Genomic DNA, 21,764 nt, shown 5'->3' with positions numbered 1-21,764 from the left:
GTTTCTCTTAATGAACTTGCCTCTGAATTGGTTTTGAAACTCTTTAGTGACAAGCCTTGTAATGAGTAGATGAGGTGCTGAGCTATTAGGGTTTGCCTATAGATTCAAGCCCTGGAGAGAAAGCACAGATTATATATTAGTTATGTTCATATGTCCTACAAGCAAACTTAATATACTTACATATCGTACATGATGTGGGTTCATGGTGATGAAATTTCTCAGGCTGCCCGCCTGGAGAGTTCCCCTAGAGGAGGTTCCACACTACTCTGCTTGCTGGATCAGAGCCAACTACTAGGACAGCACTTCAGAAGGAAACCTGACTTGGGTTACCTGACATGATCTTTTCTTTCTTTCTTTTTTTAAGATTGATTGATTGATTTTTAGAAGGAGGGAGGGAAAGAGGGAGAGAAACATTAATCAGTTGTCTCCCACATGCCCCCAACTGGGGACCTGGCCCACAACCCAGGCATGTGCCCAGGTGGGGAATTCAACCAGCGACTTTTCACTTTGCGGAATGATGCCCAACTGAGCCACACCAGTCAGGACCAGACATTTTTATTTGTTCATCTAAAAATGTGTTTGGGAGTACAGAATGTGTTCCAAGAACTCGGCTGGGCTCTGGCAACATCACCTATTTGTAGCAGCCTCTCAGCCACAGGTGAGCACTGAGGTCTTGGAGTGTCAGAACCGAGTTTTCTCCAGAGGCAAGGCAATGGCTAAGTCTGAAAGGACCAAGGTAGGTCCACCTGTGTTATGGAGAGGGGCGAATAACATCAAAGGGTTGCCGCTTCCAAGCCTGTATCTTGTCCAGAAATACACTTGCTCTTTTGATGGAACATTAATTTGTTCTATTATCTTTGTGTGTCAAACCTTGCAAGGATGTATATACTGTCTCTTGTGTTATCAAGTTCATTTCTTCTGAACTCATTATGCTCTTAATCCCTAGCATTCTTTGAGATCATGAATGAAGTATGTGTGACTACAAAGTGCTATCTAAAATTCAATTTAGGAAGAAATTAGAGGGATATTATAGGGACCTAGGTGACTAAAGCAGGCATTAGGGATACTTAGAAATTAAAGTAGAACTTTTGAAACCTGTGTGCCCATGTGACATTTTATTAGGGTCTTGTAATGCTAAAAATAAAAAGTCATAATCTAGATTATCTTTACAAATCTGAAAGGAAGTCTCTTCTTTAACAGAAGTTCTAGTTAGGTTGAGCTCTCAAGAGTGTTCTAGTTGCATTCTCCAGTAAGCATCAAGTCGTCATGTTAAAACTTCATTTTGTTTCAACCAATTTCAAGTAACAAATATGTCTAATGTTCCTAATAAAAACTAATAAAGTTGATGGCCAAGCCATTTGACCTCTCTTGGTAGTAGGGGCTGCCCTACTGTATTTACTGTTTCAGGAATTCAGAGGGGTCAAATTTTGAAAAAAGTCCAAGAAGGCAGGGGTCTTAAACATTCCCCAAAGCACTTAATAGCTTTCTCTGTAAGTTGCTGTGATGCAACCTCAGAGAATTGCTTGCCGGTTCCAAAGAAATGTGGAGGACGGGCTGTGAAAGACTTGGGTTTATTAGGACTTAGGTGCCCACTGGTGGCAGCTGCCTGGTGATGTTTTTCCACAACACAGGCTTTCCTAGCACAGGATTATGTAGAGTACAGAAAACAGAGCAAAAGGGGCAGAGGGGAGGTGGCGGAGATGTTCCTGTGCTCAGGCTGTGTGAGATCAAAACACTAGCTGTTTCTCGGCACTTGTTTACAATCCAGGCTCACATCTAGAAGCAGTTCCTCTTTGGCATTTTCTTGACCCAGAAGCTGGCCAGGTTCCCAAGGCCAGCCCCATAATCTGTTTACAGGTGGCCTTCATCCTATTCCCACAGATGTGAGAGGGGGAGTTGGAGCTTGGGAAGCAGCCCAAATTTTTCCATACCATACATTCTATCCCAGCATGGGTATCTTCCTTCTCTGCTCTCTACCATCTGCCTATTACGTCTTCGGCTTATATCCTGGAAAGAGAGGAGGATGGGTGAGACATTGTATCCATACTCTACAGCAACAATATAACACAGAGCAAAGTAATAACGGACTTGACACAAAAGTATCAGAGTATATATAGCTGATAGGGAGTCCCAAGACAACTTTCCAAACCATGTTGAGATGGGATCCTTCTCTAAGGCTGACTGGATTTGTTTTCCAAGGCAGCCCAGCCGTAGCAGAGAGGGGCATCTTCGGACACACCCAACAGTCCAACACATTGCACTGAAGAGCTACTTCATCAGCCCATCTTGCAAAGCTGTCAGCCTGCACTGAACTAAGGGCAAGACAGATGTTTAGCAGGCACCAACAGAGGCAAATCAGCACTGGTGGGCAGTATAACAGGCCATTGCTCTCTTCAGTGTAAGAAGAGTGGCTTGTTCAGGCGGTCTCCCTAGCCTCTCATCCCATACCGGCGACGTCCCGGCCTAGGATAGCAGCTGTGAGGGCAGCAGTGTGACTGCCGCGTGGGACTAATTAAGGTGCCGACTCCGATGAGTTTCCCAGGATTCTGGTAGGTTGTAAAAGCAAGCCCTGGGCAAGACCCTCCCCCCATAGGGCTAGGAGAAAGCACACCAGCAAGTACCAGTTTGAGTTTCCCAGGGCCAGGTTAACACTAGCTACACGGTGTACGTCCTGGGGTGCTGGCAACAACAGGTAAGACCTCCCCCAAAAGGTCTTATCTTAGTATCCATTATTTGAACTTGCACTCTCACTGGGGTTGCCCACTTCTGCAGCATCTGGAACGCTGCAGGTCAGTCTGGTTGGGGGCTTTATTCGTGGTTAGTAAGTAGTACATCAGAGAGTCTTATGATCTGTGTATCCTTGAAACAACTCTCCCTCAGATTTTAGGGCATTGATTTCAACAGTCCATTATAATGCTCTCAGTCCAGCTCCTGTGGATTATAAGAGAGGTGCAGTTGCCATTCACTGTTGTGGCTCTCAGCCCAGCCTTGCACATAATGTCCTGTTGCTGGCAAGGGACATGGATGTTGGTCCACACATACAGAACACTGTTGGCAAGTTGTAACAATGTCAGTCATTTTCAGTGGGTGGCCCCAGGCTTTGGCTGTTACCCATAGGATTTTCTGCCCTACGTGTTCATTTTCCTTTGTAGCCATGTATTCAGGTCTTTTGGGGCCTCTTCTAGCCATTGAATGTGAACGGATGCATCATTCCCTAGACATTGTAACAGTTGATGACCTCTGACATGATATAGGGTCAGCTCCTTAGACTGTACAACCATCCATATGTCAACCCACATGGTTTGTTCCCACAGGGGCCTATTGTTGATGGTCCAGTCCTGAGCATACCATTTGGGGGGCTGCCCTATGCATGAGTCATCAGCATACCGTGCTTCGGGTGGTACTGGAACCATACCAGCTTTCACTGGCAAAGGACCAATAGGCTCTTCTTGAGTCTTCAGCATCTCCTCTGACACAAAGGTGACTGGCCCCAGCAACATCTGCGGTTCCTGGCTAAGAGGGCATGTTGCATGGACGCATCTCTACTGCAGGTAAACACGCCACTTCGTTATAGTTTGTGTCTGTGCTACGCCAGACTTCAGAGTGCGAGACGCATCGCACAGCCACCCCTGATGGGACAGGTGGTCCTCACCGTCACAGCAAAGCTTCCAGGTATAGGCTCGGGGGCTTGCAGGACTTGGTAGGCGGCATAGAACTGTTCCTCTACTAGACTGTATCTTTCTTCAGCCCCTTTCCATACCTGGGACCAAAACTCTATTGGGGTGCAGAGCCTCCCCTGTGGTTGCCAAAGACCCCATGACATCCCCTCCTGGGTTACATGTACATCCGGTTATCCAGGTAGGGCTGGATCATAGATACCAAGGGTCTGTACCTGTTTAACTGCGCCTTTTGCTTCCTCCAAAGCCCGCTGATGCTTCTCCTGCCAACCCTGCTGTTGGCCCTTCCTTATAAGAGCACACAGAGGTTCCAGTATCTGGGCTAAATGAGGGATAAAGGCTCTTCAATAACCTAGTAACCCAACAAATTCTTGCAACATTTTCCTCCTAGGGGGTAAGGGATAAGCTTGTATTTTATCTATAACAGCATTAAGGAATACTTTCATTTTATCAGACCAGATAACACCCAATAACTTGACAGATAGCCCAGGCCCTTGTATTTTGTTGGAGTTTATTCCCCATCTTTGTGCTTCTAGGTGCAATACCACCCATAGAACACACTCTTACAGACTTTGGAGAGAAAAAGAGGTTAACATAATGTCCCTTTCCAGCTTGACCTCTTCTTGGATTCATTCAGAAATAACTATTTTTTTGTTTTTTTAACTACACTTTATTGATTATACTGTTACAGTTGTTACAGTTTTTTTTCCCTTTGCCCTCCTCCACCCAGTAACCCACTCCCTCCAGCAATCTCTCCTCCCTCTTAGTTCATGTCCATGCGTCGTGCATGTAAGTTCTTTGGCTTCTCCATTTCCTTTACCGTTCTTAACATCCCCCTGTCTATTTTGTTCCTACCAATTTTGCTTCTTAATCCCTGCATCATCTCCCCCTTTCTCCCCTTTCCCACTGTCAGCTGATAACCCTTCAAATGATCCCCATATCTATGATTCTCTTCCTGTTCTGGTTGTTCACTTAGTTTTTGGTTTCGGTTTTTTTAGATTCAGTTGATAGTTGTGAGTTTGTTGTCATTTTCATGTATACAGTTTTGATCTTTTTCTTAAATCCCTTTAACATTTCCTGTAACAATGGCTTGATGATGATGAACTCCTTTAGCTTTACCTTGTCTGGGAAGCTCTTTATCTGTCCTTCGATTCTGAAAGATAGCTTTTCTGAAGGAGTCTTGGCTTTAGGTCTCTGCTTTTCATGACTTTGAATATTTCTTGCCAATCCCTTCTAGTCTGCAAAGTTTCTTTTGAGAAAATCAGCTGATCGTCTTATGGGAACTCCTTTGTAGGTAACAAAGGTAAATCTGCTTTTTTCTTGCTGCTTTTAAGATTCTCTTTATCTTTAACCTTTGGCATTTGGTGTGGTCCTCTTTTGATCCAGCTTGTTTGGAACTCTGTGCTTCCTGGACTTGTATGTCTATTTCCTTCACCAAATTAGGGAAGTCTTCTTTCATTGTTTTTTCAAATAAGTTTTCAATTTCTTGCCGTTCTTCTTCTCCTTATGGCACCCCTGCGATTCGGATGTTGGCACGTTTAAAGTTACCCCAGAGGTTCCTAATCCTCTCCTCGTTTGTTTCAATTCTTGTTTCCTTCTTTTCCAGGTGAATGTTTATTCCTTCCCATCACTGTTCGTTCCCCATATATTTTTTTTTATTTCACTTTGTATAACCTTCTCTTCTTCCTTTATTTTATGGCTGTACTCAATCATTTCTCTGAGCATCCTTATCACCAGTGTTTTGAACTCTGCATTTTATAGGTTGGCTATCTCTGTTTCATTTAGTTCTTTTTCTGGAGTTTTGTTCTGTTCTTTCATACGGGCCATATTTCTTTGCCTTCTGAATTTGGCAGCCTCCCTGTTTGTTTCTGTGTATTGGATAGAGCTGCTTTGACTCTGTCTTGGTAGCTTGGCCTTATGTAATAGGTGTCCTGACGGGTCCAGTGGTACAGCCTCCCCAGTCACCCAAACTGGGTACTTGAGGTGTGCCTTTCATGTGGGCTGAGTACACCTTCCTCTTGTAGTTGAGCCTTAGGTGCTGTTGGCAGATCAATTGGAGGGATTTACCCAGGCCAGTCAGCTGCAAGGGTTGGTAATGACCAGTGATCACCAACCTCCGCCCTCTGTGGAGGCTCAGCTGTGCAGGGGCGGGGTGGTGGTGCTCCAGCGTAGTCTGTAGTTGTCTACTGGGTGCACTGGCACTGAGGTTTCTCAGGTGGTGCAGGCCAAGGTCATCCCCCACCTGTGTTTTGCCCATGGCATTCTGCCTGACCTATAAAGCAATCTTAGATGGTTTTAACTTGTGATGGGCTTGGAGATTCCCAGGTGAAGCCAAGCTGTGAATCTAAACTGGCTGCTGATAGTGCCTGAGACCAGCTGTTGGCTCTTTCGAGAGGATAAGAAGTCGAGAGGATAAGAAGTCGTGAAGCATGAGCCAATGCCAGCTATTCATATGGAAAATAAGCTTGGGTGGGCCTGTAAACGGGGTGTAACAGAGTCTCTGGGCATCTCCAAGGTTGGTCAAACAGAGTTAGCCAGGTTGATGGAGTCTCGGATATGACATCAGCTTGCCAGCTCTGTAGGGGGAGTGTTTAGAAAAGGGACAATGGCCTCTGCTCATCCTGATGCCAGACACTTCAGTTTCTCCCAGTATGCCACTGGTGCCTTTCAAGCTGCTACCCCCATGCTGGAGCTCAGAGGGAGTGAGTCTGAGTAGGTGAGTCCGTGTGTGGACTCTTCCAGAGGATCTTCTCGTAGTTCCAGCAGTTTCTTCCACAGACTCAATCCCCACTGGGTTTTGAAGCCAGAAGTTGTGGGGACTTACCTTCTTGGCACTGGAACCCTGGGCTGGGGGGCCTGGTGTGGGGCTGGGAACCCCTCACTCCAGAGATATCCCTCCCAAATTTTTATCCACCATCATGGGTGAGGGACCAGCCTTTTCCACATCTGTGCCCCTCCTACCTGTCTCGATAACGTGGTTTCTTTATTTCCGTAGTTGTCAGACTTTCATTCAACTCGATGTCTGGTGGTTCTGAGTGATGGTTCAATATTTTAGTTGTAATTTAATGAGGTTGTGGGAAAAGGTGAGCTATGCCTGCCTACGCTGCCCTCATGACCAGATCCTCCCTAGAAATAACTAACTTTAGAACAACCTATTTTCCCCTCTCATTTTGTTAAAAATATATTACTATAATTTATACGTTCTATTACCAAAGTCATATACTGTTTTCCAAATTATTAGAATTTTTAATTCTTAGGAACCTTAGTTTTTATGACAACCGAAAATAAGTAATCAGAATTCTTTAAGTTGGCGAATTTATAAATACATTTCATAACTTGCAGAGACAGGCTTTTTTTTCCATTGGCAAATGCACTCACATTTTTAAGAGACATACTTCCAATAAAGACAAGATATATTCTTTAACAGATCCAAAGTTATTTTCTAGCTTCTCTGTAATAAGAAGCCAAAAGTAGGTAAACTTGATCGATTAACATTTTAGTGTTTTGTTATTTCACAATACCTAGTTATTTAATCATTTTTATTAGTAATTTTGTAAAACTCTTAAGTTTAAAGTTACCAGAGACTTTAGAAAACTATATTTAGGTATATATATAATTATTACTGAAAAGCTTTATCAAAAACCTTTCATTTTAGTTGCATTTATTTATTCTTAATTCTATGAGATTTTAAAGTCAATTATTATCTAAGCCTTTGTTAAAAAATATTAATTTATGTGCTTATTTATTTATTTTGCCACGAAGAAGCTTCTTTATTTTCATTGTAAGGCTTCCCAATCAGGTTTTCTTCCTTTCTTTTTCTTTCTTCATATTGTTTTTGTATTACAGTTGTCCCATTTTTTCCCTCTTTCTCTCCCCTGCTCCGCCCACCTCCCCCCTCTCCCACAGTCAATCCCCACCCCATTGTCCATGTCCGTGGGTCATTTATACTAGTTCCTTGACTAGGCCCTTCCCCTCTCCTCCTCCCCCCGCCCCCCCCACATCTGGTCACTGTCAGTCTGTTCCTTGTTTACATGCCTCTGGTTCTAGTTTGCCCATTTGTTTGTTTTGTTTATATATATTTATTTTTAGAGAGAGGGGAAGGGAGGGAGAAAGAGAGGGAGAGAAACATCGATGCAAGAAAGAAACATCAATTGATTGCCTCTCACACCACAACTGGAGGACTGGGTTGGCAACTCAGGCATGTACCCTAATCAGGAATTGAACCAACAACCTTTCCCTTTGCAAGATGACTCCCAACCAACTGAGCCACACTGGTCATTGCCACTTAAGCCTTTTTATTGACAAATTTTGTAACAGATAAATAACATGAACTTATTTCTGTAAACTCAGGCAAAATAAACATGTATTTTATATTAATAACTTTTAAAATATATTAAATAAACTATCCATTTAGATTGTTGGTGATTATTGTATTTGTTTAGTGTGTTTAAAGGTGAGCTGTCTAATTACCTAGTGTCATAAGGAGGCTGGAGGAGGGAAGGGTACCAGGCTTGGGAGACTTCATCACTTAAGGTTTTAAAGTGGCACTTTTTTCCTTCACATTGAGGTGGGGCAGTTGCCCCTGCTGCTCAGGCAGCCTGCACAGGGCTCAGGTGCTGCACCCATTCCCTCATTGTCCCTGAGACCGCAGCAGCCTCCAGGCTTCCAAGAGAAGGATGTAGGGTGCTCAAGACTCATATGTAAATTTTCCTTCCATTTTGCCAGTGGCAGCTTCCACATCACTGATTCCAGGACCGAAAATAGTCTGCTGGTGTTTTCAGGGTGTCCTACCTTACTCACGCAGGGGCCCCTATGTATCAATCAGAGTTGCCACATCATACCACCCAGAGCTCCTTTTCCAAACGGATTTCCCCCATGACATTAGCACAGCCCTTTCATCCTATCTCTACCAGCCCTAGACTCTGGAATTTCTCTGGAACCCTGCCCACTATGCCAATTGTTATGCAAAGAGCTGAGGGTCAAGAAAACCTCAGAGTATTGCTCACCAATTCCAAAGAAATAACCCAGAGGACTGGCTGTGAAAGACATGGGTTTATTAGACTTAAGTGCCCACTGGTGGTGGCTGGCTGGTAAAGTTTTCTGCAACAGACTTTCCCAGCACAGGGTTATGTAGCATACAGAAAACAGAGCAAACAGGGCATGCGGGGGAAGGTATGTTCTTGGACATGCTGTGTGAGATCAAAATGCTAGCTGTTTCTCTGCAGTTGTTTAGTCTGGTCTCACCTAGAAGCAGTTTCTCTTTGACCTTTTCTTGACCCAGGAGCTGGCCAGGTTCCCAAGGTTGGTCCCACAATCTGCTTATAGATGGCCTTCATCATGTTCCCACAGGGTGGGGTGGGAGCATAGGAAGGGGCTCATGTTCTCACATACCACACACTTCCTCACCAGGAAAAAATAAACAAAAAACTTAATTTCTTTGTCCTGACTCATTTTGAGAATAAAACTAACAATTCTATGTAACATTTATTGCATGCTTCCTCTTTGCTAAAGATAGTGCTAAATCCCTTTCATGGATTAGTTTACTTCGTAGCATGCCTAGTAGGTTGGTAATATTTTTAGGCTCAGTTTGACAGGTTTGGAAACTGAATAATTAAGTTCCTTGCTAGAATCAAAGCTCAGACAGTCTGAATCTAAGACTGAAACCACAGTTTATCTTTTAGTGGGTGCGTGTGTAACTGAACACAGGTCTGGCCCCTGCTGCTATGAAAGCCAGTACTCAAGAAGTTTGCAGATGCTGCCCATCTGGAAGATGGGGGACTCATGTCACAAAGCCCATCTCCACCTCTTAGTAGAGGCGGAGGTTTTTTATAAGAAGGGAGAGGGAAACAGCAAAGAGATCAAAGAAGGAGCTCGAAAAGTTCTCTGCGTGAAGACTAGCAGTCCCTTTGGATAAGTAAAGTGATGGTCTGGTATGCATCATACCAGTTTAGTCATCCTGTCTTCACAACATCCTGGTTCCATGGTTGAAGGTCAGCAAATTTCCCAGAGCTGGGATGCCTGAAGGTCGGGATCTATATCCTTTGAAGTTAGTTCTTAGGATTCTTATACAAACATGCTATTCATCTACAAGCTACATATTAGAGTCAGCACTTACAGAAACAATGTCAAAAGAATGGTTGGGTGGGTTATAATTTCCCACTGTTATAGTTTTCCACTATTACAAATCCCACTGTCAGTTTTTCTTCCATTTCTATGGAAGTTAGAAGGTTTGCTGAAACACTTAAGAAAATTTTAAAAATTCAGGATCCATTCTTGTTTATAGATGAAAAATAAAATTTTACAGACAGTTCAGTGGATTAGAGTCTAATTTCCATAATCGTGTGTTACAGATTTTATTGAAACATAATTTTTCTTCTAAAATCACCCTCATTTTTATTGAAGAACCAAATTAAGACCAATTCATTTACTGTATTAAGTCTAGTTTCAATTCAGCCTGATTATTTGCATGAACACAACAAGAATAGCAATTGATCATATAGGCTTTCTTAAATCTACTTTGCTGGAATATTACAAGGAATTTTCAGATGGAACTTTAGCCCCTCAGGATGGAAAAATCAAGCCACACAGTTGGCATCAGGCTTTGCCTGCAATACCTCCACATTTTGGTAAACTCAAGTTCTTGAGGATCTTCCTTGCTATCCCCCAGGGAAGCAACCTTCGCTCCTTACCTGGAAAGATTACCATGAACCGTGTAAATAAGCAAGATATCAGGTCATTTCTCCAAGGGGATTTTCTTGGCTTCAAGGTCAGTCTTTATTCCTTAGCCCTTGTTGCTGACATCCAGAAGCTAGGCATGTCTCTCTCAAACACGACATGACATTGCAGTCAAAGTCTTGGTTGATAAATCCATATTTGGAAACTGGAAGAGAATCAGATTACTATTGAATTCATGTGAACAAATATATTGCCATGAAAATAACAATACTCATTAAGAGTTTCCAAATTCTAGAGGGATCTAGCAGGGAGAAAAATACAAGTGCTTCAAAATTGCTACAATTTACCAAATAGCTCTATGAAAACAAGTTATTTTTTAAGTCAGCAGTATTTTGAACAAAGTCACAAGAACAATATTTTTAGTTCATTCAGTCCCATAATCAATTCCTATTTATGCCCATTATTTGCCAGTATCTCTACAAACCCAATCATTCTCCAGAGCCCTACAAACCCCCATTTATTTCAAAGGTACCATCTGAAATTTTGTTCTGAGAAACATACATTTTAGAATTAAGTAAAAACCCTTTCCATTAATTACTTGGTTTGGCTTTGGTCAGAATTTACCTGTGGGCCCCCCAAGCAGAAAATGTAAGTCTTGGGTTCATGGTGTCCCCATGCCTGTGAAAGAAAAGAAATCTTCAGGATCAACTCATTTTTAATTCTAAAATTTAAAAGTATTTTCATATATGTAGTTCCACAGAATAGTATCTCAAGGGAAGGGAGAAACAGCCTGAGCAAGAGTCAACCAAAAGAACAGATTGCAGGAGTTTCTGGCCAAGATGGATGTGTACATGGACATGCTTCACCTCCTCATACAACCATAAGGATTACAACTACCTCAAAACAAAGAAACCAACCAAAACTGCAAGAAAGTTGAACTACATGGAAGTTCAACAACCAAGATTTAAAGGGGAAGTGTTCATCTAGTCAGGTAGGAGGAGCAGAGCCAGGGATCCAGGGCGAAGAGGACGTGGTGTGGTGGCAACAAGACAGCACTGTGGCTGGCTGGCAGAACAAGCAGTCCTGCACTCGTGTGTGGTAGATAAAAGCTGGGAGGGACTCTTAGGGAGTGATCCCAGCCCCAGGCCAGACCGCGCAGCCCACGGTTCCAGCACCAGGAAAATAAAGCTTCATATCTTCTGGCTATGAAAACCACTAGGGGTTAGGGTGGCGGAAGAACCTCCCATCTCTCAGGAGAGTCCATTTAGAGGGCTCCCATGGTTCTAGAACATAGGCAAACCCATTCACTCTGTAAACCATCATGAGGGCAACTGCTAGAGGGGTGCCAGTCACATATAGGAAGTGGATGGAGTGACTGATAAAGGGGCAAGTGGCAAGCAAGTGGCATTGCTCCCTCTCTGACGCTTCCCCCACATACAGTGCCACAAAGAGGTGAAACTGGTGGCCCCTCACTGACCAATACCTGGCTCCACCCCTTACAACATAACAGGTGCAGCAGTTCAATCTAATAAATAGAGGCAAACACAGGAGGCTGTCATGTTGAGGAGACAGGAAAGTATGGCTCAAATGAAAGAACATGAAAACTCCAAAAAAGAAGCAAAAAGGAGAGAGCCAACCTGTCAGACTCAGAGTTCAAAACACTGGTAATAAGGATAGTCAGGGAGATGACTGAGTACGGCCACAAAATAAAGGAATAAGTGAAGGTTATACAAAGTGAAATAAAGAAAAATATATAGGGAACGAACAGTGATGGGAAGGAACCCAGGATTCAAATCAACAATTTGAAACAAAAAGGAAGAAATAAACATTCAACCAGAACAAAATGAAGAAACAAAAATTCAAAAAAAAAAAAAAAAAGTTTAAGAAGACTCTGGGACATCTCCAAAAGTGCCAACATCCAAATCATAGGGGTGCCAAAAGGAGAAGAGGGAGAGCAAAGAATTGAAAACTTATTTCAAAAAAAATAATGGAGGAAAACTTTCCTAATTTGGCAAAGGAAATAGACATACAAATCTAGGAAGCATAGAGAGTCCCAAACAAGTTGGACCCAAAGAGGACCACACCAAGACACACCATAATTAAACTGTCAAAGGCTAAAAATAAAGAGAGAATCTGGAAAGCAGCAAGAGAAAAGAAGAGAGTTACCTACAAAGCAGTTTCCATAAGACTTATCAGCTGATTTTCTCAAAAGAAACTTTGCAGGCAAGGAAGGGCTGGCAAGAAGTATTAAAAGGGATGAAAAGCAAGGACCTACAACCAAGACTACTCTATCCAGCATAGCTATCCTTTAGAATGGAAGGGCAGATAAAATGCTTCCCAGACAAGGTAAAGCTAAAGGAGTTCATCATCACCAAGCCCTTATTATATGAAGTGTTAAATGGACTTATTTAATAAAAAGGTCAAAACTATGAACATTAAAATGACAAACTCACAACTATCAACAACTGAATCTAAAAAAACAAAAACAAAGCAAACAACTAAAACAGGATTAAGACCATAGATATGGAGATCATATGGAGGGTTCTCAGCAGGGAAGGGGAAGCAGGAGAATGGGGAAAAAGATACAGGGATCAAGAAGCATAATTGGTAGGTACAAAATAGACAGGGGGATGCTAAGAATAGTAAAGGAAATGGAGAAGCCAAAGAATTTATATGCACCACCCATGGACATGAACTAAGGGCAGGGGTAGGGAATTGCTGGAGGGAAGGGGTTTACTGGGTGGAGGGGGAAATGATTGGGACAACTCTAATAGCATAATCAATAAAATATACCTAAAAAATAAAAAGATTGCAGAATCATACCTACAAGGGTTGCAGATATTAATTATGAGATTTTTTAAAACTAGAGATTTAAAATAAGTAGCTAAAAGTGAAAGAAATGAGTCTGTCCAAATTGATAGAAGATAATAAACTTACATAGAAGTAGAAATTTAAAATATAACCATTAAAATTTATAACAAAATGGATAAATTGAATAGGTTATACATATCCAAAGTGAAACTGGGAAATCTGAAAAAGTTATGGAAAATGCAGGATGTCAAGTAGACTAAATGAAAGAACTTATCAACTGGACTTTAGGATGACGGGAAACTTGCACTTAACTGGAATCCCAAAAGGGGCAGTATGGATAGTAGCCACTACAGTATTCCCTCACTTATCGCGGGTATTACTTTCTAGACCCTCCGGCGATAGGTGAAAATCTGCGAAGTAGGAACCTTACATTTATTTTAGTATTTATATATATTTTAAAGCTTTATAACCCCTTCCCACACACTTATATACCATTTCAAGTTCCACACTTTTATAAACACTACTTATGTTCTTAAACATATTCTACACTCTTAAACCTAGTAACTTTAACAACATACGTACAGTATCGCAAAATCCCGCGATATAGGGAAAAACCTGCGATAATTAAATATATATTTTTTTAAAAACCCGATAGTGAGGCCGCTATAAGTGAACCGCGATATAGAGAGGGACTACTGTATTTGAAGAGAAACTCTGACTGCTTACTTTGTAGGCATGTAATAAAACTATCACGGTAAATCAAAGTACACTAGATCAGCACCATGGTCACCTCTGAAGGGGAAAGTGGGCGCACGGATGTCCGTTTAAGTCTCTAAGTCGTACACGGTCGTCTGTATATGTTCTTGGGACATGATACTAAGGCACTTAAAAGTCCGGGACAGTGTCTGAGAGCTGATGGGATCACGCCAAATGTCATAAACGGTGTCGACCGGGTAGCGATGGTGACAGCCTACCCGGAAGTGCTCCCTGCCCTGTTCCGCTGAGCTTCCGGCCCAGAGGCCGACTTTCTCCTATGCAAAGGCCCCTGCGCCCCCTAGCGGCGCGGTGCCGCAGGGGTGCGGCGGGACTGAGGGGCACCACTCCCTCTTCCAGGTAGGCGGGACTTCCTGGAGGCGGGACTTCCTCCCGCTGAGTGACGGGCGTAGCATCAGCATCAGCAGCTGTAGCTGCGACTGAGCCTTGAAGGTTTAACGATAGCTGCTGTAACCGAGGCTACTATCCGCGGCCTGCGGACTAAGGGCATCAGGGGCGGGAGCGCAGACGCGCCGGCGGTTAGCGGGCCGCGCTGGCGGCAGCGGTGGCCGCGATGATGGAGATACAGATGGACGAAGGCGGCGGTGTGGTGGTGTACCAGGACGACTACTGCTCCGGCTCCGTGATGTCGGAGCGGGTGTCGGGCCTGGCAGGCTCCATCTACCGCGAATTCGAGCGCCTCATCCACTGCTACGATGAGGAGGTGGTCAAGGAGCTCATGCCGCTGGTGGTGAACGTGCTGGAGAACCTGGACTCGGTGCTCAGCGAGAACCAGGAGCACGAGGTGGAACTGGAGCTGCTCCGTGAGGACAACGAGCAGCTGCTCACCCAGTACGAGCGCGAGAAGGCGCTGCGCAAGCAGGCCGAGGAGGTGCGTGGGCCGGCCGCGCGGGGGACCCGCCCGTGGACCGCGTACTCCCCGCCCCACCCGGGGACCCTGCCCCGCCAGCCCCTCCCAGCACGGCCCCCAAAGTACTGGGGCCCGTTAGCCCAGCCCACGGAATGAGCCCTGGCCACCCACCCCCTCCCGCTCTTCCTCCTCGCCTGCTGCTCCAGCCCAGTGGCTAGAGCCCCGAACCACTTAGTTTCACCGGTGGAGCTTGTAGCCTGATCAGCCCCTAGCCTCGGACCAAGCCTCAGTTTCCCCTTCGTATCCACCTCTGGCTCCAGACTGCCAGTTCTTTTGCTTTGGTGTTTGTTTTTCGCAAACTAGACCCCAATTGCCACCTCTTGTTTCAATTCTAAACCCTCCCAGGAAAGGGATTTCCGAGATTCTTAGGGTTCTGCAGCAGGAGAGGTCTGTTGTCAGATCTTTTCCTTGTCCCTAGTCCAATGTTTTGAAGGTCTGTGACATGGGTCAATTTGATAATTGATGTAAACACATGACTAAAGCTGCAATTAGGCTGCTTCTCTGGCACCAGGTGAAAGACTCCAGGTTTCCAGAGGTGATTTCTTTGCCCTGTGGTTCCCTCAGTTGGGAAGATTGTTAGTTTAGGTGGAAAAGGTTCAGAAATTTCAGTCTGGCTCTTAGAAGCTAAAGGTAGAGTTTTGAAATACTTATGTTCTAGGATACCTCCATAACCTGGGAACCACTTATTTGTGAACCAGTTAGAAGAACCGTGCATTGTAGGGAATACCACTTCATTCATTCACCATCAGATATTTAGCACTGACTATGTGGCAGACCCAAGCAGATGTGAGATGAGGATTGCCATCCCTGCTTTGCCTTTGTGACCTTGTCCATGTTGCCTGCTTAGTCTGCATTTTGATTTTCCATCAGTTAAATGAGTCAGTTGCCCCAGATGATCTCTAAGACCTGACATTGTTATTCTAGGCATTAGGTAATGCTGTTTGATTTATGAATAGGAAGTTTCTAACAAAATGAGTTAAACTTTTCAATTAATTTGGCTGAACACATTCTTGACTTTAGCATTGAAATAGAGGATTGTTTCAGTATATTGTTTTATTTTCTTGAACCAGAGTGGTTTATAACCTAGTTTGGTTTAAAGGATGCTTATAAAAATTAGCACTGCCTTGTATTAGTCCTACTTAGAGTGATTTATTTTGCTTTTGGTTTCATGCATCTGTAAAGAAACTGTTGTCTATTAATTGGGGTGCCAAACTCCACCAAAATTGATTTAAAACTCTCAAGGGGATGCAAAAGCTCATAGGATTTTAGAGTTCAGAGTGGCCCTAAGCATTTACAGGGGAAGGAGCTGGCTCTGTGAAGTAGGGGGGCTATACCAAGGTCACATGCCCTGGAAGAGCCAGGTCAGGACCCAGCCTCTTGACTTCTGGCCTCGGTTTTTCTTTCCTTGCCATGGTGCTGTGGAAGATAAGAAAGCTGCACTCCCTGAGGACTGGAGCACTGGGTCTTCCCTTGCTCACACATGGGGCTGTGGCTGCCTCTCTAGTGCTGGGCAGCACCCTCCACTTCTCTGACTACTCTTGCTGGCCATTTGATGCCTAACTGAGATTTCAAGTAGGTTTGTTTTCTTTCATCAGTACCTATGTGATCAACATAGAGGATGAGAAGGAACTAAAAGGCAAAAACCAAGATGGACAACCGTAAGGCTAAGAATCATAACCTCTAGTTTAAGATTAGTTCTGCATAGATTAGATCTCTGCTCTGTTTTGTGCAGTTGAAGTGCAACCACAAGTGATCTCTCACCTCCACTCCCCTGGACTAAGAGAGCTGGGGGGGGTGGGCTTCTGGTTTGGAGGGGAATGCCTTCAAGGCCAAACCCCACCATTGCCCCAGCTATTCGGAGAAACTGCACAGAGTTTCTTGAGCAGAGAACCATGAAACAAATGCCTGGCTAGCCAGCATCAAGGCTGTGATTAGATGTCCACCCTTGGAAAGGCCACAAGTGATGTTACAACTTAAAAAAAAAAAAAAAAAGGACCAAATCTTGTAACCATTTTGGTGTTGTAGCTCATTTATGAAACCCAGCAGGCATTCATTTTCAGTTTTGTGGAAAGGATCACTGAGCATTACGAATTGGCCTCTTTTTCTAGGCAGGAATTGAGATCACAGATGTGTGTCTGATAACACAAGAGCTGGCACGTCATAGGCTGCAGACATGTTCATGTTACAGAGTAGCTCCAGCATCCCGACCACTCCGCTCCAGAAGGCTTAGTCAGAGCTGGGTAACCTGAGCCGCCTGCAGCCTTCTGAGCAGACAGAATCTTCAGATTTTTTTTTAAGTCTTGAGCAGAACAAACAACCCTGTCCTCTACCTCTTGCCCATCGTAACTGCAGTGAGAGATTGCAAGTATGTTCTGGTCCTAGAGTGGCTCCTTGGTCCCAGGACCACTCATTCAATGGGAGTGATGGTAGCTAAAGGTAGTGGGGTCCAGGAAGAGGGTCTGAGCCTTGGAGTCCGCAGATGCAGTCTTGAGCGCCAGCCCTGCCCTTGGGAGCTGCATACCCGGTGACCAATGTTCCTTCCTCTGGCTACAGTGGCTACCTCTGTAAAGCAAGTGGGTTGCCAGACGAAGCAGATCACTTTCATCTTAAGTGCCAGGTCCCATCACTGGCTCTTGTTTTTCTGCAGAATTGCTGCGAGACAAACGTAGCAGAGTCAGGGAGGAACACCTTGATGGATTTTCAGGGCAGCTTTGGTTGGTAAGCACTGGACATCTTAGTCTCAGTCTCCTTGCGCAGGTTATACCCTTGTAATTGAGACCAGTGAATCCTACTCAAGCTTGCAGAGCTAATTGGACCTATTGCTGGCTTCTGTGATTTCTTACGGCGGCCTAAAAAATGCTGAAAGTTTTTCCAAAATCCACCAAGTTCTTTCCCATTAGAAAACGAAGGTTGGAAACGGACAGTTGACTGGGGCGGCTGGAGAGCGAGTAGATGCCCCTCAGTAGTAACCCAAGGTTGGAGAGAGCAGAGGGCTTCACATGCTGTTTCCCTGGGCAGCAAAGAGCCCCCTTTCTTGCAGTAGTCAAGCACTTAGCTGATGAGAGGAAAAATAACATTTGAGAGATAGGTGTGAGTTTGGTAGCCATCATTTGCCTTAAAATATTCTTTGCCCTGAAGAAACCACTGCTCATCACAAGCAACCCAAGTAAATGTCAAAGAAACATATATGTGGCTGTTTGCTGATAACTGCAGCATTTGGTGCTGTATAAGAAGAGCATCCAACTGAAAGAAAGTTTGACCCAAAACTGTTTTCTCGTTATATAAAAGTAATCCATTTCATAGAAGAACATTCAGATCGGATTAAGCTGGAGGTGGGGGGAAAGCTGTAATCCTACTCCATAGATATGATCATCTTGCCTTTTTTTCGTAAGCGAATTACTACATTGAATCCGAAGTTTTTCTTCTTGTTGCCCACATTACAAATAGTAAATTCACCTCTGCTTGGACAAGGTATGTGATTTCGTCTTCTGCCATATTGTAATATTAAGAGCAGTTTTTAAAAATTGTGTGTTTGTTTTAGATGAAGCCATTAAGATTTGGTGACCTGAGCTGCCTTTTCTAATTACCTCCAAATGTTGGCCCATTGTAGCTGTACCAGGGTCACTAGGAGTACACCAAAATTCTCCTCAAAAAATGGGAAAAAGGAAAAAGAAAAGGCGTACAAGAGCAAAGAAAGGCACTTTCCAGCCGGGGTGAACATGTAGGGCAGATGCCCGCTTTGGTATGGAGGCCTCTTGCCTGCAGCCCTGCTGCTGCGCCTCTTCCTGCCAGGGCAGGAACCCTCTGGTGGCCATTAGTGGGGTCAAGGACTGGTACAAATTCTTCCAAAACTGGGATTTCTAAATTAAATTTAATATCTGGTTGTTTTTTTTTTAATTTTTAAAAAACTTTATTTGGAACAATTTATAGAAAGGTTGCAAAAATCATACTTTTCACCCAGATTCCCAGGTGTGAACTTTTTCCCACATTACTCTTTCTCCATGCCTCCCTCTCACTCTGCTAAGACCTTAGAGGACCTGTATGTTCCCGTGGTCTCCTCTCTTCTGGATCCAATCCTCTCTGCTTTTCATGACCTTTGATGATTGTGACATCACAGGCCAGTTATTTTGTGGCTTTCAGGTGACCTCAGACCGAGATTCAGGAAGCCCCCAGAGGTGATGATGAACTTGTCTAAGAATCTCTTAAATCTTTACTGTATGCAAGATGGGTGTTGGGGAGGGGACACACAAGTGTGAAACAGGGTTCCTTTTCTCAGGTTCCCCTTATGTGAGGGTGGGAGGATGACTAGTTAAATGCACAAAAAGATAACTGCAAGAGACCAAACCAGGAGCACTGTCAATAGCAGCACAAAGGGATTTTCTAGGCATTTGTTTCCTGTGCTCTGTTAAAAGTCAGGGCCCCTGGGCCATCCTCATCACCCCCCATATCTATCCGCTCACTAAGTTCCAGCATTCTTTAGGCCCAATTTTTTGTTTCAATATGTCTTTTATTTATTTATTTTTTTAAATCCTCATCCAAGGACATTTTTTTCATTGCTTTTAAAGAGAGAGGAAGGAGAAAGTGAAACATGAATGTTAGAAAGTAGCATCAATTGGTTGCCTCCCATACATGCCCAGACTGGGGATCAGCACCTGGACCAGGATTGAACCCACAACCTAGGTATGTGCCCTGACTGGGAATTGAACCCGCAGCCTTTCAGTTACGGGACGATGCTCTTAACCAACTGAGCCACACCGGCCAGGGCAATATGCCTTCTTTTTTAAATCTTTATTGTACCATCCTGGTTCTAGTTGCCACTATCATATTGGTCTCCCCAGCCACTCTCCCCTCTCCCAGCCTTCTCTAGCCACAGTTAACCAGAGTTAACTTATACAGAAGCAAATTATACCTCTTCTCACTCATCCATTTACTCATTCAACAAAATATTCTGAGTGCCAGGCTTGGCTGCAGGCTCTCAGGATTTAGGTCCCTTCTGTCTTGGGGTAGGCACTCAGGTGGGGAGATATTGGGGGGGATACAGCCATACATCCAGATAGTGATAAAATGGGGGCATAGGTTGTAGAGTGAAAGGAGGAATGAGGACTACTTGAATAGAAAAAGGGACTTCAGGAGGGGCCCCCTTCTGCTTGAATCCCTCTGGGGCCTGGCCTTGGCCTGTCTCCCTCTGCTCCCTGCATCCTGCCCTACTGCTCTTAAACTCCTTTCTACCCCTCTGCATGCTGTTCCCACTGCCTAGACCCCTGGCTGGTGTCTGGCACAGAGACTGCGTGGAACACATTTAGATGGAGTAAGTGCATGTTGAGAGTGAATGCTTGCCATCACTTCAGCTGGTCCACCCCAGACCTTCCACACTGCCCCAACCCAGGGAGCAGGCCCCGCACTGTGCCTTGTACCCCAGCATCCCCACACGTGCTCCCTGCTTCACCCAGGGACAGTGCCCTTCTGTTCTTTTCTCCCTGATCACACACCCCAAAGAGATGCTAGTCATTTGTGTGTGTGTGGACAAGGGGGAAAGAAGCTTTCCGCTATCTCGATGCACACTACACTGAGCTGCCTATTTAGTTCCTGAGGGTCAAGAACTCTTTCTGCAGTTTGAGTGTGAAGCAGCTGTCTCTCCAATACAGCTTCCTGTGGTGATGGAAATTTCTATTTTGTGCCATCCAGTTCAGTAGCCCATGGTCACACTTCAGATGTGGCTCATGGAACTGAGGAAGTGAGTTTTTAATTTCATTTTAACTAGATTAAGTGTAAGTAGCCACATGTGGTTGGTTGGAACTATCATACTGGGCATTCCAGTCAAACACAGTCAGGCTCAGTCACTTCTGTATACGGTCAGGCAGTAAACAGCTCTGCTACTCAACTTCAGGCATGAAAGGATGATACTTAAAGGTGGATTGTTTTTGTTGTTTCAGTGAACATGTTCCAGAAAGAAGGGGCGATCCCAAAGCAGTGGGTTTTTTAAAAAGACTTTATTTATTTTTAGAGAGAGAGGAAGGGAGGGAGAAAGAGAGGGAGAGAAACATCAGTGTGTGGTTGCCTCTTGTGCACCCCCAACTGGGGACCTGGCCTGCAACCCAGGCACGTGCCCTGACTGGGAATCGAACCAGCAACCCTTTGGTTCACAGGCCGGCACTCAATCCACTGAGCTACAACCAGCCAGGGCTGCAGTGGGTTTTGATATAGGAGACCAGACAGAAGAAAATATGTGAGATGAACCAAGAAAAAAAGAATGCCAGCTATTTAGGAAACAACAGAGAGGTGATGAAATCCTTGAAAGGTTGAAAATAGGTCAGCACCTGGAAATTGGTGCTTATGACCCAGAATTAAATCTTTGACCCGGGGCTTCCTTTTCTGTTTTTCTTTCTTAGAAACAACTTTATGCACTAAACCATACATATTTGAAGTGTGCAATTTGGTGAGTTTTGACACATTAACACCCAGAAACTATCCTCACATTCATGACCATCATCCTCCCCAGTTTCCTCGTGCCCTGCAGGAATCTCTCTTCTCCCTGCTTCTTCCATCCCCTGGTAATCACCAATCTGCTTTCTGTCACTAGATTAGTTTGCATTTTATATAACTTTATATGAATGGAATTGTGCAATGTATAGTTTTGGGTTTTGTTTGTTCTGGCTTCTTTCAATCCGCAGAATGATTTTGATGTTCATCCAGGTGGTTGCTAGTTATCCTTTTATCCATCCCCGTACAGTATTCCCTTACTTATTGCGGATATTATGTTCTAGACCCCCCCACCCCCCGCGATAGGTGAAAATCCACGAAGTAGGAACCTTACATTTATTTTAGTATTTATATATATTCCAAGGCTTTATAAACCCTTCCCACACACTTTTAAACCATTCCCAGTCCCTTATTAACCTTTCCCACTCCTTTATTAA

General features: G+C 44.1%; 1 protein-coding gene and 1 long non-coding RNA gene across 15 annotated transcripts in view; one reads left to right on the top strand and one right to left on the bottom strand.

The window, feature by feature from the left end:
* Window positions 1-1,260: 1,260 nt before the first annotated feature.
* LOC150009483 (uncharacterized) lies at window positions 1,261-14,126 on the bottom strand. Of its 2 annotated transcripts, none has more exons than XR_016511176.1 (4): window positions 13,890-14,126; window positions 10,977-11,030; window positions 10,367-10,557; window positions 1,261-2,007 (listed from the first exon to the last, which is right to left on the bottom strand). It is a non-coding gene; the product is annotated as an uncharacterized LOC150009483 (long non-coding RNA). The 2 variants fall into 2 exon arrangements; XR_016511177.1 differs by having other exon boundaries at window positions 13,954-14,126.
* Window positions 14,127-14,322: 196 nt separating this feature from the next.
* The window catches only part of MAPK8IP3 (mitogen-activated protein kinase 8 interacting protein 3), a 52,110-nt gene continuing 44,668 nt past the window's right edge, over window positions 14,323-21,764 (top strand). For all 13 annotated transcript variants that reach the window (XM_090277295.1, XM_090277290.1, XM_090277287.1 and 10 more), the window contains exon 1: window positions 14,323-14,808. In XM_090277295.1, coding sequence (XP_090133421.1) covers window positions 14,491-14,808 — 318 coding nt within the window. In that variant the 5' untranslated portion in view covers window positions 14,323-14,490. The remainder of the gene's footprint in view (window positions 14,809-21,764) is intronic.

Source organism: Furipterus horrens, unplaced genomic scaffold (assembly GCF_987537825.1).
Source record: "Furipterus horrens unplaced genomic scaffold, mFurHor1.1.pri manual_scaffold_5, whole genome shotgun sequence".
Taxonomy (NCBI): domain Eukaryota; kingdom Metazoa; phylum Chordata; class Mammalia; order Chiroptera; family Furipteridae; genus Furipterus; species Furipterus horrens.
This window is presented reverse-complemented; position numbering and strand designations above follow the sequence as displayed.